The sequence below is a fragment of the Coffea arabica genome, chromosome 2c (genome assembly GCF_036785885.1).
Source record: "Coffea arabica cultivar ET-39 chromosome 2c, Coffea Arabica ET-39 HiFi, whole genome shotgun sequence".
NCBI lineage: Eukaryota > Viridiplantae > Streptophyta > Magnoliopsida > Gentianales > Rubiaceae > Coffea > Coffea arabica.
Window position 1 is genome coordinate 19,530,134 of NC_092312.1, and position 24,482 is coordinate 19,554,615.

Consider the following 24,482-nt stretch of genomic DNA (forward strand, 5'->3'; position numbering starts at 1 on the left):
AATGAGTGCTCCATGGTCAGCACCAATCTAGTTTTAATGCTTAAGGTTTAGGCAAAATTAATTGTGGTCATCCATATTTGACACGTGTGCAGTTTTGTTTTCAAAATTTTGGTTAATTAGTTACCGACATACCATTATGTAAGTTATTCATATTGTTTTAAGATTACTTTGCATTTTATTTCTTTTTAAAATGTTTAATTCAACAAACAAGTGATTGCATGTGACTAATTCCATAAATATTTGAAAAAAAAAATTCTGTCAATTGTCTTAAATCTGCTTCAAATTGGGTAACACTAGGGATCAAAATTGTTTTCGTGGAAAATTTAAAGACTAAAATTGCATCAAATACCAACCATTAGGGATTAGATTTGTTTTTGCTAAAATTTGAGGGACCAAAATTGCATAAATACCAAACATTGAGGATCAAAACTGCATTTCCAACTATTAATAATGTGTCGAAAATAATGATGGATTATGCTAAAAGGCTTCCGTATGAACTTAATGTCCAATAACGTATTATCGTGAACATATTATTCCTTGGCAAATATTTTTTTTTTTACTTACATCATAAATATATAAATTAATCTTCTATATACTAACAGTGTACATACTTTCACCACTGAATGGAATGTATGACACATAATCTGAATTTAAATTTGAAATCCAAATTTTATATATATATATCATGCATTCAACCGTGATAGTATATACACCATCAGTGCATATAAGATTTATTCTAAATATATTTTCAAACATCTTTTTTAAATATTTTTTATTAATTTTTATTTCACATACAGCGAGCCGCAAAAAAATGCTATAGTATTATTTCAAATAGTTTCCTATCAAAACACACTATCACTATGATAGTATATAAATTCCGCATGTTAAATTACACCGTAGTTGTCTCATGCAAACCTTTTGTTTTTTTAAGTAAGTTATCTCATGCAAACTTATTTAGACATAGTGATTGTCTTCTCACATGATTAAGTGATAGACATAAGAGTTATTAACTTGTTGTAATTAGGCAGCAGATGGGTTCAACTTGTACGCGTATCCCCCGGTTCAAGGACATTAAAATCCCAATGTTTCATTATTATATATAGCTTCAATCAGTTTTTATTGCTCAACCAAACTATAAATGAAGTTATCAAAGGTTGTAACAGAGACTATAGCGTCAAGCCGACCTTAGCTCAGTTGGCAGAGCGGAGGACTGTAGTGTTGACTGTCATCCTTAGGTCGCTGGTTCGAATCCGGCAGGTCGGATACTTTTTCATTATTTTCCCCTGCTCACTTTCCTTTCGATTCCTTTCATTGGTGGTATTTCCGTGGGCGCATGACAAAAAACCTTTACCTTCTGTATCCTTTTCACTTTCCTCCCAATGGACATATACTCCCAAATGCATAATTGCTAAATAGTGTCAAGCCGACCTTAGCTCAGTTGGCAGAGCGGAGGACTGTAGTGTTGACTGTCATCCTTAGGTCGCTGGTTCGAATCCGGCAGGTCGGATACTTTTTCATTATTTTCCCCTGCTCACTTTCCTTTCGATTCCTTTCATTGGTGGTATTTCCGTGGGCGCATGACAAAAAACCTTTACCTTCTGTATCCTTTTCACTTTCCTCCCAATGGACATATACTCCCAAATGCATAATTGCTAAATAGTTTATATTTACTTCCATTTTTATCTAGATTTTTTATATGAACTCCAACCAATTGGTTGGGATGCTTGAGGAAAAATTGGAAATAAAAAGGAAGGTAGGAAGGATAAATTAAGATCAGTTACATGCTTTTCTTCAGGGTAAAAATAAACTATTTGATTAGAAAAAAAAAAAAAAAAAACCTTACTGTTGTTGTAAAAAATTCCCCTGCACTTCTTTCCTAAGCTCCCAAAATAAATTGCATCTTTTCTCCTCTACCCCTTGTAGCTTTAAAGTCTCTTTCTCTTTTTTTTCTCACCTCAACTCGCAAGCAATATTGGGTAGCAAAGCAACCTATTCGTCAAAATCTATATATATATGTATTACAATGGAGGTTTTAGTTGATGCCTTCTGAATGGCTTCCAAATCTCCCATACTTTTTTTCTAGATTTTTATTTATTTTAATGCATAAATTCAATTAAAAAGTTTGAAATAGTGATTTACAACTAATCTTATGACAATTCAAATTTAAAATTTAAAAAATTTCCACTTCAAATGAGGCCTCAATAAATTGTTTATTGTTTATTTTTAGACTTTAATCCCTTTTTCCTTCCATAATTAAAGAAAATAAATTTGGATAATTTGATTAGTCCTATAGTAAAATTATTCAACCCATTACAACTTTATCACTTTAGCCTGTTTTACTCCTTGATTAATAAAGATTGATTTGTCAAATCAGAGGAATAATATGATTAGTCCCATTTTTTAATCATTTATATAATAATATTTTTAGCACTCTCCTTTCAGGTATACATATAAATTTGTCAAACATTCAGATGACATATACAATTAACTTATTGCAACTAAATCAATTTTTTTAGCCTTAAACTTATCCTATTAGACGTTTATTCCAACCAATGAAATAAACACTTTGGCATACAATGTCATTTAGATAATTTTTAACATGCGCAAAACTCCATCTGAATAATTTTTCCTATAACATGTATATCAAAAAGTCCACATAAACAAAATTTTTATATGAATTTTAAATTAATAAAATGGGCATTTAGATGGTTGTTTATTGGAGTGTTTATCGAAAATTTTAAAATAAATATTTGTTTTAAACGATTATCTTGGCTAGTTGTCACAAAAAAAAGTAGTATTTCACCAAAGTTATACCCCAATTACTTTTTCTTGATGATTATAATTATAAATTTTTATTTGGAAAAAAAACATTTGAAAAGTTAAGTAACAAATCCTAAATAATAAAAGGAGTAGAAGAATAGGAGTACAAGGTTGGGAAGAGCAAAAGTGAGGTAACAAATCATAAATGGTAGAATGAGTATAAAGATAAGAGTATAGGGTTGGGGAGGTTAAAGTTAACAGAATTGTAGATGTGGGTTGAGATGAAAGGATCAAAATGGGTGATTTATGTGAGTTAAATGTATATAGTTTTACATGATTTTGGTTATGTTACACATTTACAATCCACTACAATTTTTTTTATTTTTTCTCCCATATTATTTGAGCAACAAAATAAGATATCATTGTAATGAACAAAAATAAAAACATATTATAATAATTAATAAATTTTCACCTAAAAATAAAAAATTACATAGAAGAACCAATAGTGGTGAGTTTCAAATTTTGCACTCTACAAAAATCTCAAAATAATTTAAGTGTGAATGCAAGAAATAAATTAAGAAGGAAAGAAGGGAGTAGGATAAAATTTAATAAAAATTTAAAAATAAAAATTAAATTATAGGAAAAGAAAGTTAAATATACCTTTGCAAAAAGTAGAGTTAAATATACCTTTGCAAAAAGTAGAGTTAAATATACCTTTGCAAAATTAGAATACAATTATTTTATTGGTAGTGATTTAAATTTACTTATTAATGAATTTGATTTTACATCTAATTTAATTAGCACTAAATAAGTTGTCCCAATCTATCCATTTAAAAGCTAATAATTAATGGGTTCAATTGAGTTACCCATTTGAAACTAATAAAATTGCATACCTGTACTCATTTGTTGAAGAATGAGTTGAAAAATTGGTCACTTTTTATAATTATAAATGGATGGAAAAAGTAGTAGAAACGTAGCCTACTTCTACTTCTACTCCTACTCTAATCTACAATACGGGGGAGAGGCTCAACGGGATTTAGAGAAATCAACAGATACTGAACTATTATCAGTCCAGACGATTATGGATTTAAAAAAAGTCACAACAGTGGCACATTGATAGACTATCATCAGATCAGACAAGCACATTACGCACCTTTATAGATTTTAAAAAAGCCACATATAGTGGTACATTAATAAGAGACAATGTTCGAACTCTTTACCTCCTACCCCCATCAAAATTTAAAATTTTTAGTGGTGGCCAATAGTCTAAAAAATCGTTGGTTTGAAGATAGAGTTTGTGAGAGGAAGAAAATTTGAGAGATATGGAAAGTTGAGTTAGGCAGACAAGAAAGAGAGCAACGAGGAGTAGGAGAATGTTGAGGGGAAATAGCACAAGAGGAGAGAACGTGGAAATAAGGAGTAACAATGAGAATGTTTGGATACCCAAATTATCTCAAATAATATTTCGCTTACATCATAAACACATTTCCCAACCTACCTTTTTATATTCCCAATCACCTTTTTATCTCACATACATCACATCACAAAAAGTGCTACAGTAATTATTTCAAATAATATTTCAAATAATACACTATCCAAACAAAAATGTTATACTTGGTGTATTTTTAGTATTTTTTAGGTATTTTTATGATCGTTGCTCATATTTTTTAATATAGTTTAAGGTTTTAGATAAGTTACATAAATACAATATAAATTAGATACTAAAATAGCACTCTTTTAAAATTTTAACCACATTTTCATGTAATTAATATAAATAATTCATTTACTATTATTATTATTCTATTAAACATAAATCCGTGCACGGGTTACAATACTAGTTTTGAAGTAATAAAGGAGATATGTCACAATTGATAAGGTATTGCTTGCTTATATAATTGCGGATGGTACAGGAACCTGGTTGAGGGTTTTACTATTTTTAACATAAATGATATATTACAAAAATTTATTTAATTATATTATTAATATATTTTTCAATAATTTTTTTATTTTATATATATCACATAAAAAATTGTTGTAGCATTTATTTTCAAATTTTATTTCAAATAATCTACTATCCAATCACAAAACTTCCGTGATATGGTCGTGCATGAAATAAAAAAAGATTTTATTGATAATAAATAAAAAATAATTTAAAAATGTGTTTATAATTGGAGCAAAAAAATTCAAATACCGCAGTGGGCAGTAGCATTGTACTATATGCCCACTGCGGGGGCAGTAGCATTGTAGTAGAATCCACCTGTCAGTGCTTCAGACATCTTTAACGCCCCAGTCCTCAGTCCATTTGGTCACGACCACCACCATCACGACCACCACCGCCACCTTCCCCCACTTTCTTTCTTTCTCACTCACTCTTTCCCCATCTCGCCGTCCTTCATTTCCCCTCTCTCTTTTTCATACAACCACAAGACCTTCCTGGCACGGCACAAAATCACGTACTTCTACTACTCTTTTATTGGTCACCGCTGTTGAGAGTGTTGCTTTGAAAATGGCCACGGCGGTCACCACTCCTCCACCGCCCTCCTCCTCTTCTTCTTCATGTGGGCCCAAGTTAGAATCTTTGGCAAATATAGACATAACTAAGTTATCTCAGTCAGAGCTTTACACCCTCTCCAAATGCTCCAATTCCGCCTTCGACCTTCACCGCTCTGACGACGTCGTAGTCCCCAACATCGATCGTTCCCTCTTTAACGAGTCCTCTGGTAGCCGCCGTCAAACCTATTCCCGCCTCCGCCAAAGCCACCATCATCACCACCACCTCCACCCACGTACCCGCCTCCCGGGGTTACTTCCCGGGCCTAAACATTCCCCTTCTGCTGACCCCGAAAACCACGCCATTCTCCACTATTTAAAACACTATCTTAACCACAATTCAGCTACCAATTGCCCGCCTCCACCACCGCCACCGCCTCTGCCACCTCGACCACCTCCCCCGCCTCCACAGCCGGTGGGGTTGGGATTGCAAGAAAAAATGGCAATTGCGGTGAATGTTGTGGAGAAGAAGAGGAAGAGGGGCGGAAAGGTCAGGTGGAATCCGGGGTTGTTGGAAAATGGGGTGGGGATGGAGCTTGAGAGAGTGAACAAAAATGGGCTGGAGGTCGACTTTGCGGCGTTGGAGAGTAATGGGGATGAGTTTTATAGTGCTGAATTGGGGAGAAGGACAATGGGGTTGGAGACAGAGGAAGGGGTTTTAGAGTTTTTGAGGGGTTTAGAGGGACAATGGTGTAGTAGAAGGAAGAAGAGGAAGTATGTTGATGCTGGTGATTTTGGCGATGCATTGCCCATTGGCTGGAAGCTCTTGCTTGGCCTTAGAAGGCGAGATGGCCGTGTGTGGGTGTATTGTCGCAGGATCATAAGGTTGTTATCCCACATTTTCATTTCTTTGTGGATATCATTCATAGTTGTCAATGACAACGTTGCATTTTAGTTAAATGTTTGTTTTCCTCTGTGATACCTTCATAATATATCACCGTTGTGCTGTGATACGATGATTTTTTATTTTTTTAGTGCTTGAACTCATGCTGTCTCAAGTACTCTGTAAGCAGTAATCCATATTCTTGAAAGCATGTGCTGCTTCGTAGAACCTTGTGGAAATATTTTTGTTGAGATTATGTGAGACATTGTTCAAGGTTTACTTTGTGGTTCATGATTATTACAACTCAAAACATGACAATCAGTATTCACGTTTGTTATATAAGAGTTTTTTTTGACAATTGTGTTGACCAAACATTCAGTTGTAAGAACTGGTGGTTTTGTTTGTACATGTATTTGGAGATGCTCCTTCAGAGATGACCCATCATGCGTCCCTTTCTATCTTATCGTGTGATTTTAATTTGAATCATCATATCACGACTTTTAAAGCATCAAAATATTGCGTTCTGAGTGGATAAGGTCTTCTCGCTTTACTTTTCTCCTATGAAACATTTCTTAGAAAGCCAGTTTGGTTAAAGTATACTAGATCTTTAAGCTGTGGTCTTTTTGGTTTTATTATGGATGAATTGTCTTTTGATGATTATTGCCGAGTAACTTTTAAAATATTGGCATTCTTACAGAGACAGTCCGTAGAGGATCCATAGGCAGGTTGTTTTGTCATTAAACCGGCAGGAATATCAACTCTTGTCGGATGCAAGAAACATGCATCTAAAGTGAGGATACATAGGGCACTCTTTGCCTATTAAGTTGATGTTCTACGAATCATGAGTTTAAAGCATTTCCTGCACTATCAGGTCTAGGTGTTTAACACATAATAATATGTTTCATTTCTATGGGTTTTATTGCACATGCAGCGCAGATCTAAACCTGCTCCTGTGCCAAAAATTGTAGACCTATGGTGTGCATCTCAATGCCGTCTTTTGAAGCCAATTAATTTGACAATTCTGCAGCTGTATTGTTTGTTTTGCATTACCATTATGACCTGCCTGATGCTACTTTAATACTAGCAGCAGGAGGAGTGGATCATTAAGGTAAAACCATCTCATCATGGTCAGCATGGCAGAGTTGACGAGAATGGCATGTTGATGACAGTCTGAAATTAGGTTATCTAAAAACTGTCTTTTAAGTTTTTCAAGACTCAGAGAATCGTCAGGGTCGTTTTAGTCCATCTTATTTGGTTTGTCCGCTTTAATTAGTAGCCTTAAACTTATTGAGTTTTGGGTAACTTGTACTTGTTTGTCCTCTATGAATATTGGTTTTTAACTGATTCTTGCCAATAATATGATATGTGAATTGAGACGGAAGATATGCAAAATCTCTGTTTCGCGTATGGAGGCACAAACTTTTCATTTCACTGTTGAAATGTTTGATCTAACTTTGCACAGTGTTGGAAGCTCTCAATATTTCTAACTAATTCATATTGTGTTAGGATAACTGTGTACATAATGCGCATATTCTGATGATTTAGTGATTTAATTACGATTGAAGCCAAACATCTTCTATGATCCGCTTGGATGTCTAGGCGTCCCCAAGGACAATTGTAGCTCTTAGGTGTTAATACTTTTTCCTTGCATTGTAATTACTGGGTTGAGATCCTTCAGATTCTGAAGCTCAAATTATCATTGATTTTCTTGCAAAGTGAGCTAAAAGGTAAGTAATTATAATGTCATACAACTTGTGGATATCAATTGCTTTCTTCCTATAGCAAACCTAATCTATCATGTTTGGTATCATTACATATTAGAATTGGGTTTTGATTGGTCTTCTATGCTTCTAGAACCTTTTCACTTTTCCCCTTTTTTTAATTCTAGCTGCTAACCGCTTTTTTGCACCTAATATGATAAAGTACTTGTGTAGAGTGCACGTTGTGAAATTGTACAATCTGTGATTAAATGTAGCTTTTTTTTTCCTTAAAATGGACATTTTGGCAACAGCTTTCTTTAGATAATGAAGAAAATTCCTTGAGGAAACATGCCAATCTCTAGAGCAACGGAATATTAATGATATGTACCTTTCTGGAGTAGCTAATTTTGTAACTAGATGAAAATTGTCAATTTGGCCAGGGTTATGGTTGCTTAAGCCTTAATCCTATTTGAAAATTTTCTTGTTGGCCAACATCTAGGATGACCTACCTCTCTCTCTCTCTCTTTCTCATGGAAGTTTGGGAAGGGAGTGCATTTTGCATATACTTGGCCATTACAAGATAATATTAATCTTTTGAGGCATGACTACCTTAGCAGTAACTATCTGTTATTTTGCCAAAGTAGTTCATGTAGTAACTCGTTCAGGCGTTAAGGTTTCATTAAATTTCATATGCAGCACTTTTATGCAATAGTCATTGTTGCTGGAGGTTTAAGGTATATGCGTCGTGGAAGATATGTGTATGCACAGAGTCTAAGTTTACAATTTCTCTGGCCCCTTATAATAGACGTAAGTTCTGGGAGGATAGTTGCCTATTTTTTTTTTTTCCCTTTTTGTCTCTTGTCTACTTTATTCTTTCCATTAAACTTGGCTTAAGGCAGTATCGCATACCAAGATGTTGCTTTTCAATGATTTGGAGCTGAATTAATTAATTAATATTTGATATGTTATGCAACATAGTAACTATTGTGGAGGTGACAAATTGATGAGTAGTTCATTTACTTATCATGTGCGATTTGACTTTCTACTCCATATTTTTTGTCATTTGTGCTGCTAATGTATGTTACTCATTCTTCTGTTGCCAGCCCTACTGGGGAACAATTTCTCTCCTGCAAGGAGGCTTCATCTTTTTTGCGCTCCTATTTTGAGGCCAAAAGCTCAAATCAGCCAGTGGATCAGGGGACTTCCATAGTTGAGCAAGCTGGTGCTGTGGCTTCACGAAGGGTAAGTTACTACCCTGTTTGTCTTTGAGTTTTTCCTCAAAAATTTCTGCAAATATGATTTATAGGCTATGGAACAGAATGCAGGTTCTATCACCAATGCTTATCAAACAAGTCATGAGATTGTCCCCTACTTGACAGCATCTGGTGGTCATGATAATGATGTTGGCTTAATGGATATAGACAATCTCCCTGAGGTTCAGGTTCAGGACCTTTTTGAATGTTACAAATGCAACTTAACATTTGATGAAAAGAATTTGTACCTGCAGCATCTTATGTCATTTCACCAGCGGACTACAAGGAGGTATAAGTTTGGGGATGCTGTAGCAGATGGGGTGATAATCAAAGATGGAAAATTTGAGTGCCAATTCTGCCACAAGGTCTTCCTAGAAAGGCGTAGTTATAATGGTCATGTCGGGGTTCATGTCAGGAACCATGTCAAAGGTTCAGAACTGCCTACTCCAGATTCTGTCCAGAAGAGTGTTGATTCTCCTTCATGGGAGGGCCTGTGCCAGAGGACATCTAAAAATGCTCTAATTGAAATAGCTCATAATTTTACATCCGCTGCTTCTAGTGCTGGACCTAGTTCTGCTGCTGTTGAAATTTCCCACCCTAGTGTAATGAACTTGAATGAAACCTTGGCTGGCAACACTCATGTTGGAGCAACTTTGGTTTCTGAGCCTTCACAATTGGAAGGTCTAAATGCTGGGAGAACGCTGAATCTAGACTTAAATCAGCATAAAAGTGATTCTTTTATGGATGATGGGAGAATGAGCACGTGTAACAAAAGGCAGGCTATCGAAATTAACCTGAAAGAAGTTCTTACAAAGGATGCTGAAGAGTTGAAAGAATATGGAAACAAAATTGTAGAAATAGGTTTTGGACCTAGGTCTTCTAAGCAAAGTGATGATGTTGCAAATTCTGAGGGACCGATGGGTGAGGAAACTGTGCATCATAGAGGAATTTCTTCCTCCTCAACACCATTGGTGCAAGCATATGACTACTTTTCTTCTGTCCCAGACAAGGTAATGAAATGCATGCAGTAACTTTTATCATAGTGATAACATCTTGGAACGTATAGTAAGTTTTGGGTGGTTGTCATCTTTGAGTCAACACCTAGAAATGGTTGTGTTGTGTGAATTCTTCAGTTCCAATGTGAATTGGACATTGTATTACCTGCAAAGAAGTTCAAGTTTTGTTTCATTAAACTTTTGCACCACTTCATGTCTAGACTGCTTGACACCATGTCACAAGAGCATTTTCTGCTCTCCCTGGCCGGGGTTATAGAAAGCTTTTGTCAGCTTATTTTTCAAGAGTTAAGAATAGTAAAGCCAATTAACATTTTTTGTTTTTATTGAACTAGGACATTTTTGAAGCGCCGTGCAAGATAGAAGATAATACAACAACCACAAATGACATTTTTGTGGAAATTCAGCAATTTCTAGTGAACAATATGATGCATTTTTCCTTTTAATTTGCCCTGCTAAATTAATATGAAATCTGTTCATTTTCTAAGTGTGCATCTAGATTTGCATAAAGTGACAGGGCAGATTTTGTTCCTCTAGGTTTATTGTTTCTCAGATTAAATTTTTAAATTTTTCACCTTAGCTCATTATCGGCGCGCATGTTTTAAACTTGTGGCAATCAAAAAATCAAGTTACTGACATTTCTGAAGCTTGTAAATCTCACGTTCTTAACTGTCTGCAGTTTTGACTAATTTAATAGAGGGTGTAGATATGGTAAACCTAGAAATGAGCTGCTAAATTTTGAGAATCTTAGAATTAATGGAACAAACATACAATTTATGCCTTGCATGATGTTTAGAGATTAATCATGGAATTGTTGGGTAGATCTGGGACCTATCAAGGGGGATACTCCCTGTCCAGATTTAATCAGCTGCCCGGAACTATTTGTACTCGTATATATATATATATATATATATATATATTGATGTATGAGAATTTGTTCATTGATATCCATGTTTATTTGTAGGGAGATGATGAATTTTTCTTGGAAAGCCAGAAACTTGGGAATTTGCCAAGCTTTGAGGAGTTGGAGTTGGATGATATGGGACCCTTCAAATATGATTTTGCAGATGGGCAAGAATCATCTTTGCCAGAGGTCTCCATGAATTTGGCAAGTGATACGGGGAAGGGAGAAGAATTGAATGCTTCAGTTGGATTTGATTCACAGGCAGATCAACTAGATATGACTGGCACTCATCAATTCACAACTGTGTGTGTGTGGTGCAGATCAGAGTTCAAAATTGAAGCTTTTGATTCAGAACTTCAGTCGGATTCTATTGGATATATGTGTACAACTTGCAAGGATAAAATATCTGGGCATTTTTCCAGGATCTGTCATTGAGTTCCCATCTCTTCTGAGGTTCATGGGCTTACTTAGTTTGGGGCTGACTCTGCAGATACACAGTGGTAATTATTGTGTGCTCTTTCTGATGGATAATGTAAAAGTTATAACAAGATTCTTGGACTATCTCTTCTTTTGCTTTATGAATTCAAAATTTGCTGCTTCTGCTCTGATCACTTTTTGACATCAGTTTGATGTTGTGCATATTTGGGGAGTAGTGTATCCCAGTTTTAGTAGTATCGTATTTTGGGTGACTAGACAACTGAAATTAAATTTTAGTGGTCTTATTTCAAATTGGTGATTGATTTCAGGTTTTGAATCGAAATTGAGTTCTGCTAGTTTAAAAGCGCTATGAAATGAAGCCTTCAACACTGAATACTGGGTTAGAGTTTTCAACACTAGGCTGCGTATATGATCAAAAGGGGCATAACACGAAGACTTTGACTGCTTGGCTTTTTTTGAATATATACCCCTTGTTTTGAGCCTACTTCCTTGATGTTTTATCGGCTGGCTGAATTTGAAGCAGATGAGCCCCAATAGAAAATAATTTGGTTGCAACTGAATCCTTCCGTTGATTTATTTGTTATTATTATTATTATTATCTTTTTCTTTTTGGCTTCATATTCTTATCAATTCCATGTCCTTGGTGGCTCTTTCTTTACTCATGTCTCCTCATCCTGCAGGGATTATTCGCTACTGACTGCTTTCTTTTGCTTCTGTTGCTGGGTGGTTGCTCGGTGAAAGACTCCTTGCTGGTAGTAGGAAACGTGACTAGTATGTTCATACCTACATAGCATGGATTACCTAGCTAATCAATTTTGGTCGTAGGCTTACCAAAAGTTTGTCTGTGTATGTATATGTTGTGCTTATATGATACAGTGCTAGATATAGTTTCTCCTACTATCTTGGAGCTAAGGATTGAACTTCACAAGCATCAGTACTTAAATATTTATATATAGTCATCTGTTCCTGGCACCGTTTTTCATTTTCTCTCTTTGCTGTTTAAATGTTTCTGGAAGGTTGGATTTATTAGTTTGCAATATGTGCACAGGTAACAAAACTGAAATTCTTCTACATGCTTTTTTCGGGTTCTAGGTTTATCACACAGATAGGATGTGTTTCGAAAACCATGGGAATTGTAAGAGGGGGGGAAGGAGGGGCGGTAAAACATGCTTGCAATGTAATTACATGGATGTATCTTTGTTTAGGTGCTTGACGGATTATTGTTGCAAAATCTATGTTGCTCGTCTCTGCAAAACTCGTCAGTACATCGATTCTAGTTATCAAATTCTATAGAGGGTTGGAACTAGGAACCCGAGTTTAGGCAGAGTGGTGAACGAACACCACCCTTTCCTAGTCTTTTAGGACACTTTCCCTCCAATTCTGCCTTAGCAGTAAACAGAAACATCTGCATTGCCTTGCTTATTTACGAAGGGACTTTGATCATTTCAAAGATGCTTTTTACATTATTTTGACGGTCTCTGTTGCTCGAACTAGTTATTGGAACGTGCATGGGTTGGGAGTATTGCAGGGCAAGCAATTGTGGTTTCTGTACTTCTATTCCAAGCCTCCAAGAGATGATGATGAACGTCCATGGCCGGGGTGGGAATTTTTAAAGTGGATGGATTCGGTATCGCCCCTTCAGTGCGTAGTTGGCTGGGCATCTGATTCTTCGAATCTCATTTGAAGATAACGAGCATTTGTTAAACTTCTGAACACTTAAATCACGCATAGAATAAAGGGTTCAAAAAAAAAAAGAAAAGAAAGTTGTCCATCTTGACCGCTGTGTACTTGACTGACTGTAAAGAACTATTTATTATTACCCAGAAAAAAGAAATGTGGGGAACAGAACTTATGCTTCAGCTTAGTCTCCTCTTGCGACTTCTACAACATGAGTTCTTACAATTTGGTGTCTCGCGGCTAAACAGTGTTTTCAAGTTTACATCTTGTAAACAGTCAAATTGCCCTGAATAATTAATTTACGCAAGGGCGGAACAGCTTTGAGTTCTACAACATCTACTGTACAATAATTAATTTTTTTTTTTTGGGTAAGAAAGAGTTTAGCTCCTTATATTTGCAATTAGATCCATAATTTGCATGCATGAAAATCTTGTCATATCCACCCTTCACTTTCCCTTAAAAGGACCTTTGTCCCTCCTAAATCTTGAACCAGGTCTTTTAAGGAATATCTTATTCCTCTAGTCAAATGGCGGGTTACCATTGTAATTCGTAGCAGTAGTGTTAGTTAAATCATAAATGTCACCGCAAGACGAAACCAAAGTTTAACCTCCCGAGTTCCTGCAAACTGTGAAAGAGTTCCATTACATCTACTGCTTACATTCTTATTGGTTTGTCAGTTGTCTTTGGTTTTTGCAGGAAGTCTCCAAAGTTGAGAACTTAGCCGGGGGTTGTCAATCTTTGAATCATACAAAAGTTGACAGTTACTGGTATGGATACTGTTACTTGTAAAACATGCCATCGAATATCATCAGTAACTAAACATGCAACCAAAATCCGATGCCATGGATGCCAAGGAACTATTTTGATTGGCAATAGTCAAGTATCGGTTCCGTTGGACAAAAGCAAATGGCCGAGCCATGATCAAGGTAACATCATCACTGAACGAAAACGGTTCCATGATTTCAGTAAGAAAGTCTCAGGTATCAGTCCAAGAAGTTCTCCCAGCTTCAGCCAATTTCCTGCTGCAAGACTATCAGATACACCACCAAGAGGGAAGCGAGCACTACTTTGTGGAGTATCTTACAATCAGAATAAGAAATTCAAGCTCAGAGGAACAACACCAGATGTAATGAACATGGCAAAACTGCTCGTTCAGCAATTTGGTTTCCCAACTAATGCTATCCTTGTCCTAGGAGGTATTGCCGGTAACAATTACTGATAAATGTTGTTGAAAGCATGCAGGGGGCATGAGATTGAACATCTGTGAGGAATTGAATTGTTTCTAATTTGAACATAGACATCAGGTTATTATATCATAGACATCAGGTTATTGTATCTTTACATTCATTTGAACCTTGTTCATCTTATTCCTGTGGCAGTTGTTACTGATTTTTCACTTGGAAATACTTTCTCAGTCTTATATATTGGTATAATTGTAACTGAGGCCTATTACACTTTCCTTAATAGTTTTCTTCCATTCCTGATGTAGTACCATATATGTTACTATTTTTACTATTTCCAATTGATGCACCTTACAAAGACACTAAACAACTTGTAGATTTTATGTCATTTGAGCCTCCAACAAGGATAAATATTATACGGGCCTTTGACTGGCTAGTGAAAGACTCGCAATCAGGGGATTCTTTGGTGTTCTCTTTCTCGGGGCATGGCACACAACAACTTGATCTTGACGGCGATGAGATCGATGGTTTTGATGAAGCAATCTGTCCTCTTGATTTTGAGACTGCAGGAATCATAATCGATAATGACATCAATAAAATGATTGTTGAACCACTTACACAAGGCGTCACACTTCACGCTATAATTGATGCTTGTCACAGTGGAACTGTTCTTGATCTGCCGCGAGTGTACGACCATAACAGGTAAGGGCCTTTTTTCGATGGTTTCGTTTTACTGCTTGTGCATATTTTGGTTCAATACTAAATTACTAAGGGATATAGGCATTTAATTTGGAAGAGAAACGACTCTTTTTAGTGTTACATTATGGTCCCACGATATAGATTTCAATTAACAGACTGGATTTGATCATATTACTTCTTAAAAGTCAGAAAGCCTTCAGGCTAATAAGATCCACCAACGAAGAAAAAAGTCAAGTCATTGGACTAAAGGACCCTATATAGTGTAGCATCCGGTCCATGTTACACTGATATTTTCTCCTTCAGAAGTTTATTGGTTGAGATTAAGCTTCACTTTCTCCCTCTACTATATTGTGTGTAACTGATGATTATAAATCCATTCATGGGAGTTACATAGACCCCGTTGCAGATGTTTTTGGGTAAAATTTTATTTCTTTTTCACACTAGGGGGAGATGGAAAGATAATTATCCTGCATCAGGTGCTTATAAAGGTACAAGTGGAGGGAAGGCCATCTGTTTCAGTGCTTGTGAGGACTATCAACAAGCTTCAGATACCTCTGTAAGTTTCCCAAAGCTGCTGTGGTATTCTTCCACGCGACGATGGCGAATGGCGGGTGGTTATGAGGGTGATTTTCAGCCATAACCAGTCGTATCATTGATAAGTAGTATATGACAATGACAATTTAACTGCTAATTAAAACTCTCCTCTTGTATCAACCTAATAATGTAGGCTTTCTCTCCGGAGATTGCTGGTGCCATGACATTCACATTTATAAAAGCAGTCGTGGAGAACAAAGAAATAACATATCATGGAATTCTCGATTCTATTCACATTGCCATCCAAGACGCCAATAATTCTAAAAGAGGATGCGGAATGCTGAAACGGATGTGTCACCAGAAGATGCTACAGGTACTGACTTTCCTACTTTAACGTCCCTTTGGCCACTTAGTATAAGCTGACACAGAGATAGCTAGTTTGGAAGTCTAATCCCTTCCGATTGAAAATTTTTGCTGTTGGCGCATTATCTCCTCTCCATAACCTCTTTCTAGGTAATTTCACTGCTGATCCATTGTTTTGCACCGCCACCGTGCAGGATCCAATGCTATCATCTTCCGAATCATTCAACGTTAACTCCTCATTCAACCTCTAAGCAATGGTGAAGCATGAAAGTTCATTTTTTGGCGCAATAATGCAAGTCATTGCAGATGTAATTCTCCCTGGTTATGTTGTATTTGTACGAATAACTCAGGACGAGTGCAAATGCTGCGATACCCAGCAATATGTTACAAGGGCAACCACTTGGAAAAGTTCAATTTATACTGTAATAGTTGGACTGTGAAACGAACAAATACTTTGCGTATAGCGAAAATGTTAAAGAATCTGCCAGAATGAAAAGCTTATGCTATTAGAAAGAAGGCGGTGAATCGAATTCCCATTACGGATGCTGGAGGATGCCTCTTCAGGAGTCCATTCCCGTCATAATGATGGAATTTCTTGTCCAGCTAAAAGTTAATCGTAGAAGTAAATACCATTTCGCACCATAGTCTAAATTAGTACATAATGCTTAATTATGGTAGCAAACTCGCACCATGGTCTAAAATTACAATAAGTTGGCAATGGACTAATATAATAACTTGCAAAATACATGGAGTAAACTTGGCAAAGATTTTCTTTTATCTGGTGAATGCAGAATACTTCCTTCATTTCTGACACTTTTTTCCACTTGTATCGATCTGAATAGCTCGAGCTTTTCAATCCTAAAACCTTGGTCGTTTCCTTCAAAGTTAAAAACTTGCAGCACAAGCTGATTCTTTTTAGTGCACTCCTGGAATCAAATACTCAGAAAAACCCAAATATGCTATTCAGATTTCAGTTCCACTCACTAAATCCAAGACAGGAACGAAAATTCTGCCACTCAAAAAACTGCAAAAAGCATAATTAAAGACTGAATATGGTTCTTTAGAACATTTATTATAGTGGCTGACATATATGATGCTCACTTCACGTTGACAAAAGAATATAGATTCGTTCGAGATCATCCCTGAGCAAAGGAGATAAATGAGACCTTTATATGTTGTGAATTTTGATGATCAAATACTTCTACCTTGACCTTCACTGCCCCACCAAGATTCACAATCCCAGGATTTTTTTTTTTTTAAAAGAAAAGAAATGGCAACAAGAACAGAGAAATGCCAATGGTGTGGGGTAAATCTGCTTCTGCCTCTCCAACTTCAAGCAAATTCAGTACGCTGTCCTAACTGCCAATATATCATACAGCTCCAGCACAGCCCCGATCTCTATTTCCATCCTGAAGGGAATGGATATCTCAATGGGGCATCAAACAACTGCATTGGCATGGGGTTTCCAGCATATAGGAATTGCTGCAAGCAAGATTTCGAGCCTTCTTGGCTAAATGGCTATCCACGTTACATGCAATCGTATCAAATGCCAATGCAGGTGCTACCACCCACTTTTCATGGGCGAAAACGGGCTGTTCTTTGTGGGGTGAGCTACAAGGGGCACCCAAAGAGTCTCAAAGGAAGTGTTAATGATGTATTATGCATGAAATATTTTCTTGTTGAGAGGATGGGATTTCCTAATTCTTCTGTTATTGTTCTAACAGGTATGCACCACAATCCCACCTGTGAAACAAAATTAAGTTTTGTAGTCACTATAAAGTAAGAGATGCAAAGTTGTGATCGGTAATGGAGTACTTTTCCTCAGTCTGATATCTTGAAGAACATGAATCTATGCTAAGGAAATGAAAGTCTTCTATATCTAACCTAGGTGTGGTAAATGGCATTTCCCACAGGATTATAAACAAAAGGAATGAAAAGAATTGTCAATACCTGAATCTACTTTAAGATCTGAGTAAAGTTCAACCTTTTTTTTAAATATAAATCAATGGATATTAAAGCATAGACAGCTAACGTCATATCTTTCAAAAATAGCTCAACTGTCCAGACTATAGCTCATTCTGAAATTTTGCAGAAGAAGAGAAAGATCCTTTTCGGGTCCCAACCAAGCATAACATCCAAAGAGCCTTACACTGGCTTGTGCAAGGTTGTCAATCAGGGGACTCTTTGGTGTTTCATTACTCGGGCCATGGCTCTCGTGTCCGAGACCATGATGGGGATGAGATCGATGGACATGATGAATCATTGTGCCCTGTTGACTATGAGACTGAGGGGAAGATCCTGGACGATGAGATCAATGCTACCATAGTAAGGCCACTGCTCCGGGGTGCAACACTTCATGCCATCATCGACACTTGCTTCAGTGGAACTTTCTTAGATCTGCCATTCATGTGCAGGATGAACAGGTAAATAATTTCCTTGTCCATTCTGAAGCTGTAAGCAGTACAGTATGATTACTTACAAAGTCCTGTTGTAAAGTAGGGAAGGATACTATCGGTGGGTAGATCATAGCATTCCATATGCTGCATATAAGGGTACAAGAGGTGGCTTAGCAATCTCTTTCAGTGCCTGTGATGATGATCAAAATTCCGGGGACACTACTGTTAGTACTCAAAACATTTCTTTTGCTTCTGATTTTCAAATCAATTGGCTTGTTCTCGAGAATAGCATGGATAATTAATCATTCTCCTTTGCTCACTAAGCATTTTAATGTACAGAATGAGTCAGCAGATCAGTTTTTATTATCGACCGCGCAGAATTGATACTGAATGTGAAAGATGAAGTTCTCCCTGCTAGAAATAATCTGATTGGCCCAAAACAGAAAAGAATCTGTGCATCCCTCAGACCTTCTTAATTAGCTTAAGTTCAATTCGATTTTTGTTTGGCACTCAAAACTTTCCAGAACTTTAGGACCTCAAAAATAAACTAATAAGGTCTTGTACCATAATCTGCAGTATACAACCCAAAAAAGGCTTGTCAGACCCTTGTTTAGTCCTCTGGAATACGATTATGGCGTAACATTTTATGTTGCCTGAGCAGGTTTTCACAGGCACAGCGACTGGCGCCCTGACTTACAGCTTCATCCAAACAGTAGAACGTGAACCAAGATTGACATATGGGCGCTTACTTTCTACCATGCGCAACAGTATCAGTAAAGCACAAAATGGATTTTTAAATTTCACTAGCTCATTACAGGTATTGAATATTGACATGCTTTCCCAAGGCTTTTTCTGCTTTCTACATGTCAATTTTAGTTCTTTTACAATGAATGGTAAAGCATTTACTTTTGGCGACTCAATTAAAAGTGAAATCATGCCATCGATAGCAGGGGATTAAAAGATGTATCAATTTCAAAAACAGTCTTATGCCATCCTACACATGCATGTAAATTGTTGATTGGCTTAATTAAAAAGAAACCTCTTGGATGAAAAAAATGAGGAAGAAAAAAGCATGACCCAATAATATAGCATGCCTTACAGTTTGTAAGGAAACTAAAACAGCTAAAAGTATTCAAGTTCAGGGGCAAATCAAGAGCTTAAGAAGGAGATGAGCAGTTGATTTCTGGTCAATTTCAGTCCCATATGCATCTGATGTACTCATATTTAAAAAGCAGATGTAACAGCGTGTTTTACTTTGGTATTGTGCAGGAACCTCAACTATCCTCTTCTGAACAGTTTGATATTTATTCAAAGGCGATAATCTTATAGATCCAGCTATGCTTTTAACAGATAATCAGGACCAAGTGTACTGGCTTTACTTCCTGAGTCGTATAACAGCTTCTTCAAGTCTAAAATGCCCTCCCTTTAACTTTAGCTGAAGCTATGCACAAAAAAATCATAATACAGGCACTACATGGTGACTGTCAGTTTGATAATTAGTACTTTATTTGTATGAGTAAAAGTGCAACGTATTTCACATGAATCCCTGGTGTAATTTACATGTCTAAGACACTTAGTTTCCAGCCGTCTCCTATAGAATGCTCTTCTTTTCATCTCCTATGTTATCCGAGTCTCATATGGAAAACTACACAATCAACGAGTGCCTAAATTTTTTTTCAGTTGCTACTTTGATTGGGTATTCATTACTGATACGAAAGATCAAAAGACTGGAGATGTCGTACATTACATCTGAGAGCCAAACCAGAACTAATATATCATAGTATAATCTGGTTGTGCTGTCCCTTGCTAGCTATGCTCTTTCTGAGAGTGAGCGATGCCAAGATGTACCAATATAGGACTGCAAGAGCTCATTCAGCAAGCCGTCAACAAGTTTGATACGTGATGAATTTGTCATGAATTTAACTGAAGATTTAACAAATGCACCTAATCAAATTCTTCCTTTCAAAACTTCAGGTGAGACAAGTCAATTTCTCTGGATTTATCTAGTAAAAGGGATACAGATAGCATCCTTATTAGTAGATTCTTCCAAATAATATGAGATTTTTTCAAAACAATTGATAGAAAATTGGAGGGTATGCATCGAGTAACTTATTTGTTTGCAAAGCCACTGTTTGGTTGAAACAAAACCATTAAACAAAAATTTCAACAAAGTTAGTGGCTTCATATTTGTTTGCTAAAAAAAACCCACAAGATTGTTTAGAAAAGTTTCTATTCAGCACTAAAGAGAATAAAAGGACAAAAAAAAAAATCCCTAAAGTGTGATACTTTGTCCGTTCCCACAAAGCCAACCTTCATGAAATCAGAGAGCATTGCTTTCCTCACCAGTAATGCTTTCTTTCATGAAAGAACTTGCATATAAATTGCGTCATAACTTTCCTCACCAGTAAGGTTTCACAGGCATTCTGTCACTGTATTTAGCCTTGGCTTGGATGTTACTTTTGCATGTATGAGATTTTATTCTGATATGCTGTCTACTTATTTGCCTCTATCATATATCAACTAGGTGGCCTACTATTGAAGGGAATAGCCCAAAGACATGAAATATTCCACTAATGGAAACGATGGGTCAAACAGAATATGGGTCGGCCAAGGTAGGTTTAAAGGGGAAGTATCTGATTCCCCATCTCTACTTTGGCTTTTCTGCAATAAATTCAACGTGTCAACCCTTTACAAGCTTAAATACAACTCCTTACGGACTTGTTTCGAATTCATCCATCAGCATCTCATCCGCAAGAAGCTCACTGAATAGAAATGTCAGGTAGGAGAATAAGGTGCAGTTGGTGTGGGGTTCAACTGACAGTGCCACCCAGAGCGCAAAATATTCAGTGTGCAGTGTGTAAAGCTGTAACACGGGTTCAACAAAATGATCGTCTTCCTGGTCAAGCTCAAAGTTCACTTCACGATGCAACAAATAAGTTGAAGGGGTTTCTTAATACAGTTTCCAGCAATATTAATTCAATGGTAGCATCAGTTAATAACTACCCTATGCAGGCATCGAGTTATGGTAGTTATGCCCAACCTGCAAGACCTATTTCCTCACTGATGCCTTTTCCAGCAAAAGGGAAGAAACGAGCAGTGTTATGTGCAGTGAGCTACTATGGACAGAGACATAGGCTAAAAGGAACTGTCAACGATGTAAGGTGCATGAAATATTTTCTGGTTGAGAGGATGGGTTTTCCAAATGACTCCATACTTCTTCTTTCAGGTAAAAATTCTTTGCATCATATAATTTTGAAACTCCCTGGCCTTGTGAAAATTAAGCTCCACATTTGTCTGATATAAAACTTGCATATTTAATCTGCAGAAGAAGAGCCCAATCCTTCCTTGATCCCGACGAAGTACAATATCAGAAAGGCCTTGCAGTGGCTTGTCCAAGGTTGCCAATCAGGTGATTCATTAGTATTTCACTATTCAGGTCATGGCTCACAACAGCGTGACTTGAATGGAGACGAGATAGATGGGTATGACGAAATGTTGTTGCCAGTTGATCACCAAATTGAAGGAACAATACTGGATGACGAGATCAATGCCACCATTGTGAAGCCACTGCCCAGTGGCGCCAAGCTCCACGCCATCATTGATGCATGCCACAGCGGCACTGTCCTTGATCTGCCATTTTTGTGCAGAATGAACAGGTTAGCATAGGTATTGCTGTAATGCAGTTGCAATTAAGAAGCAGATTCCGGACTAGCCAAAAGAGAAGAAAAATGAGTATTTCTTTATCTTGTAGTGAAGGATACTATGTCTGGGAGGATCATGGTTTCTTGTCATCCACATACAAAGGTACAAGTGGTGGGCTGGCCATCTCCTTTAGCGCTTGTGATGATCATCAAGTATCAGTAGATACCATGGTGAGTAACCAGTTTTAGTATCTGCCTCTTAAATTTCTTGTATTCGTGCGACACCAGCAACAAATGGGGTACGTAGCAGATCACATAAAATTGAATATGCAATTCCTTCCAATCCTAATAAATTGAGGCACTTGACGAATAGAGAGAGAGTTTCCACAAAGTTTCTTGCTTTCTGCAAGATGCTGTTATTTCACAACTCTAAATATCAGAGATCTTAAAGTAAGTACACTCCAGATCGAGCAACTTGCATGTTCAAAAAACGTCACTGGTTCAGGCTCTCTCAGGAAACGCTGTCACCGGAGCCATGACGTACAGCTTCATCCAAGCTGCACAAAAGGAACCCGGATTGACGTATGGTCGCCTGCTGAATTCCATGAGCCAGATAATTCGGGATGCCAAAGCTGGAACACATCTAAATGGACCCATTTCAGCTCTTTTGAGAAAAGTATTGGGCACAGACTTGTCACAGGTTAGCACCGACACCGACACGCCACAATTCATTACTGGACAATGCCTGCCCATCGAATTTATATTTTGATAGTACAACTCCCTCTATTAATTCCTGTGCATGGCATATCTATCTTTACTAGAGAGTAAAATTTCTGCAGTGGATCTCGAGCATAAATTGTTGTCACGTAAGCTAATTAAACGCATTCCACTCATTGTAATTTTGGACCTTATGAAGATTACGTAATGCAAAATGCCAAAAAAGCATTACCAGGGTAATGATGTTCATCTCAACACCAAAAAAATTGAGAGGGCCACGGGTTTAATTACTAAACTTATCCAGTTGATGCTCTGTTTTCCTAGTTGTAAGGTAGCCTTCATATGGCATTCTCATGATGCCTGAGCTCCGAAGGGGAGAGAGCAAGTAATAATACGGGGTCATCCTCGTCCTTCTATTAGCTAGCGTGATAAGTTTCCGTTTGATCCATCAGCAAATATAAATAGTATGGTACTGATTTGCTTGGATTTCAGTTTCCCGTTCACTGTTTCTTTATTGGTTATTGCATCCTGCAGGTGCCACAATTGTCGTCTTCTGCAAAATTTGATATTTACTCGAAGCCATTGAGTCTCTAGGATGAGAAGACGTAGCCACATTACGAGGATCTTCCGCTTGACTTGGATGTATATGACTGTATGTAGATTGGAAAATATTTCGACCTTAAAAACCCAATCAATCACCAGTGGAACGAAACAAATTTCGAATGTCTGAGACCAGATGTAGCACACATCCCGCAATCTCCCTTATGTTGGCCGAGGCCAACATTGTACTGATCCAAGTAAATAAACAAATACTTCCTCCGTGCGACTTTCATAGTCTTATTACTATTATTATTATTATTTTTAAGTAGTTATCTTTATTTCAAGAATAAATGTTAAAGTATCTATATATACCTATATAAATTCGAACAAACCTTCTCACACCTCCAAAACTACCAATTCCTTTTCTCTAGCATTTTATATTTAATTTAATTCATAAAATATATTCCTCTCCACTTCCACATCTCCTCTTCACATTTGAAATTGTTAGTTATTTTTTAAAATCATTTCATTTGTATATTTTTATGATAATAAAGCCTGTGTAGATAGTTAACTAGGTGTTAATTTTGTTTGTTTTTAAATTTACTCTTATTTCTATTACTCATTAACCCTTATCTGTGCAATATATAAGGAGAGAGTGCCATTGTGTAGTGTAAACACACAATGTTATTTTTTAAAATTTCTAATATACCCTTAATAATAAGGGTAAATTTGTCTCAATCACAGATAGTTATTTGAAGCAGACCTCCAACTAACTACAATTTTCTCATGCTAATTTCCAACTCTCACATATTCTTCTTTACTTCCATCATCTTTGTCTCGTGTATGATTATTTGAATTCTAATGGAATTTGACCCATAAAATCCATAAAAAAAAAACTTTTTGCAGAGATAATTGTACTGTAATAAATATATTTTTTTTTTGTTAATCGCATACACCTTAAAGTGTGCCTTAAGCACTAGTCTATATAAATTTGAGTAGAGATTTTCAGGAACAAACCTCCTCACACCTCCAAACTCCCAATTCCTTTTTTTTTTTTTCATAGCATTTCGCATTTAATTTAATTCATAAAATATCCTTTCAACTCCCATATCTATTCTTCACATTTGCAATTGTTAGTTATTTTTAAAATTATTTCATTTCAAATTGTTAGTTGCTATGCGTATGCATGTTATCCTTTAAAGAAATGCATGCCTTAATGGTTTTTTTGGGAAGCCTTTTTTAAAATTTTTTAACTGCAAATATTTATTTAAAAACCATTTCAGAATGTTTGTT

At 36.6% G+C, this 24,482-nt stretch overlaps 4 protein-coding genes and 2 non-coding genes across 17 annotated transcripts; all 6 read left to right on the plus strand.

Annotated features, from left to right (window-relative positions):
- Positions 1 to 1,179: 1,179 nt before the first annotated feature.
- On the plus strand, positions 1,180 to 1,263 carry TRNAY-GUA (transfer RNA tyrosine (anticodon GUA)). The gene is given in 2 exon segments: positions 1,180 to 1,216; positions 1,228 to 1,263. It is a non-coding gene; the product is annotated as a tRNA-Tyr (tRNA).
- Positions 1,264 to 1,423: 160 nt separating this feature from the next.
- TRNAY-GUA (transfer RNA tyrosine (anticodon GUA)) lies at positions 1,424 to 1,507 on the plus strand. The gene is given in 2 exon segments: positions 1,424 to 1,460; positions 1,472 to 1,507. It is a non-coding gene; the product is annotated as a tRNA-Tyr (tRNA).
- Positions 1,508 to 4,964: 3,457 nt separating this feature from the next.
- Positions 4,965 to 12,423, plus strand: LOC113726636 (uncharacterized). 3 transcript variants are annotated; one of them, XM_027250450.2, is made up of 6 exons: positions 4,965 to 6,135; positions 8,937 to 9,075; positions 9,152 to 10,096; positions 11,064 to 11,503; positions 11,750 to 11,989; positions 12,122 to 12,423. In XM_027250450.2, exons 1-4 carry the CDS (start codon positions 5,267 to 5,269, stop codon positions 11,436 to 11,438), a joined length of 2,328 nt encoding a protein of 775 aa, XP_027106251.1. In that variant the 5' UTR covers positions 4,965 to 5,266; the 3' UTR covers positions 11,439 to 11,503; positions 11,750 to 11,989; positions 12,122 to 12,423. The 3 variants fall into 3 exon arrangements, with proteins under 3 accessions (XP_027106251.1, XP_027106250.1, XP_071931108.1); XM_027250449.2 differs by lacking the exon at positions 11,750 to 11,989; XM_072075007.1 differs by lacking the exons at positions 11,064 to 11,503; positions 11,750 to 11,989; positions 12,122 to 12,423 and adding an exon at positions 10,435 to 10,975.
- On the plus strand, positions 11,461 to 16,146 carry LOC140004388 (metacaspase-3-like). The gene is made up of 9 exons (XM_072076812.1): positions 11,461 to 11,535; positions 12,122 to 12,193; positions 12,936 to 12,989; positions 13,815 to 13,885; positions 14,085 to 14,314; positions 14,608 to 15,001; positions 15,443 to 15,554; positions 15,726 to 15,905; positions 16,090 to 16,146. Exons 1-9 carry the CDS (start codon positions 11,461 to 11,463, stop codon positions 16,144 to 16,146), a joined length of 1,245 nt encoding a protein of 414 aa, XP_071932913.1.
- Positions 16,147 to 17,095: 949 nt separating this feature from the next.
- On the plus strand, positions 17,096 to 19,834 carry LOC113726638 (metacaspase-3). Of its 3 annotated transcripts, none has more exons than XR_011839135.1 (5): positions 17,096 to 17,619; positions 17,988 to 18,318; positions 18,392 to 18,515; positions 18,631 to 18,744; positions 18,953 to 19,077. XR_011839135.1 is itself a non-coding variant. In XM_027250455.2 (5 exons), exons 1-5 carry the CDS (start codon positions 17,166 to 17,168, stop codon positions 19,618 to 19,620), a joined length of 1,122 nt encoding a protein of 373 aa, XP_027106256.1. In that variant the 5' UTR covers positions 17,096 to 17,165; the 3' UTR covers positions 19,621 to 19,834. The 3 variants fall into 3 exon arrangements, 1 of the variants encoding a protein (XP_027106256.1); XR_011839136.1 differs by having other exon boundaries at positions 18,395 to 18,515; XM_027250455.2 differs by lacking the exon at positions 18,631 to 18,744 and adding an exon at positions 19,561 to 19,834 and having other exon boundaries at positions 18,395 to 18,515; positions 18,953 to 19,108.
- LOC113726637 (metacaspase-1) lies at positions 18,972 to 23,475 on the plus strand. Of its 8 annotated transcripts, none has more exons than XM_027250452.2 (7): positions 18,972 to 19,108; positions 20,816 to 20,903; positions 21,071 to 21,517; positions 21,617 to 21,947; positions 22,043 to 22,163; positions 22,398 to 22,632; positions 23,184 to 23,475. In XM_027250452.2, exons 2-7 carry the CDS (start codon positions 20,849 to 20,851, stop codon positions 23,213 to 23,215), a joined length of 1,221 nt encoding a protein of 406 aa, XP_027106253.1. In that variant the 5' UTR covers positions 18,972 to 19,108; positions 20,816 to 20,848; the 3' UTR covers positions 23,216 to 23,475. The 8 variants fall into 8 exon arrangements, with proteins under 8 accessions (XP_027106253.1, XP_027106254.1, XP_071931112.1 ...); XM_027250453.2 differs by having other exon boundaries at positions 22,438 to 22,632; XM_072075008.1 differs by lacking the exon at positions 18,972 to 19,108 and adding an exon at positions 20,103 to 20,265.
- Positions 23,476 to 24,482: the final 1,007 nt, after the last annotated feature.

What these genes read in the sequence shown, in the direction of transcription:
- LOC113726637 (XM_027250452.2), top strand. Translation starts at nt 20,849, where the DNA reads ATGAAATATTCCACTAATGGAAACGATGGGTCAAACAGAATATGGGTC. An exon ending in AAGTATCAGTAGATACCATG is followed by an intron (nt 22,164 to 22,397) that starts GTGAGTAACCAG and finishes AGTACACTCCAG; the next exon opens with ATCGAGCAACTTGCATGTTC. An exon ending in TGGGCACAGACTTGTCACAG is followed by an intron (nt 22,633 to 23,183) that starts GTTAGCACCGAC and finishes TGCATCCTGCAG; the next exon opens with GTGCCACAATTGTCGTCTTC.
- LOC113726636 (XM_027250450.2), top strand. Translation starts at nt 5,267, where the DNA reads ATGGCCACGGCGGTCACCACTCCTCCACCGCCCTCCTCCTCTTCTTCT. An exon ending in TATTGTCGCAGGATCATAAG is followed by an intron (nt 6,136 to 8,936) that starts GTTGTTATCCCA and finishes TTCTGTTGCCAG; the next exon opens with CCCTACTGGGGAACAATTTC. An exon ending in GTGCTGTGGCTTCACGAAGG is followed by an intron (nt 9,076 to 9,151) that starts GTAAGTTACTAC and finishes GCTATGGAACAG; the next exon opens with AATGCAGGTTCTATCACCAA.
- LOC140004388 (XM_072076812.1), top strand. Translation starts at nt 11,461, where the DNA reads ATGGGCTTACTTAGTTTGGGGCTGACTCTGCAGATACACAGTGGTAAT. An exon ending in TGCTCTTTCTGATGGATAAT is followed by an intron (nt 11,536 to 12,121) that starts GTAAAAGTTATA and finishes CTCATCCTGCAG; the next exon opens with GGATTATTCGCTACTGACTG. An exon ending in ACAAAAGTTGACAGTTACTG is followed by an intron (nt 13,886 to 14,084) that starts GTATGGATACTG and finishes CCATGATTTCAG; the next exon opens with TAAGAAAGTCTCAGGTATCA.
- LOC113726638 (XM_027250455.2), top strand. Translation starts at nt 17,166, where the DNA reads ATGGCAACAAGAACAGAGAAATGCCAATGGTGTGGGGTAAATCTGCTT. An exon ending in TTCTGTTATTGTTCTAACAG is followed by an intron (nt 17,620 to 17,987) that starts GTATGCACCACA and finishes GAAATTTTGCAG; the next exon opens with AAGAAGAGAAAGATCCTTTT. An exon ending in AAAATTCCGGGGACACTACT is followed by an intron (nt 18,516 to 18,952) that starts GTTAGTACTCAA and finishes TTGCCTGAGCAG; the next exon opens with GTTTTCACAGGCACAGCGAC.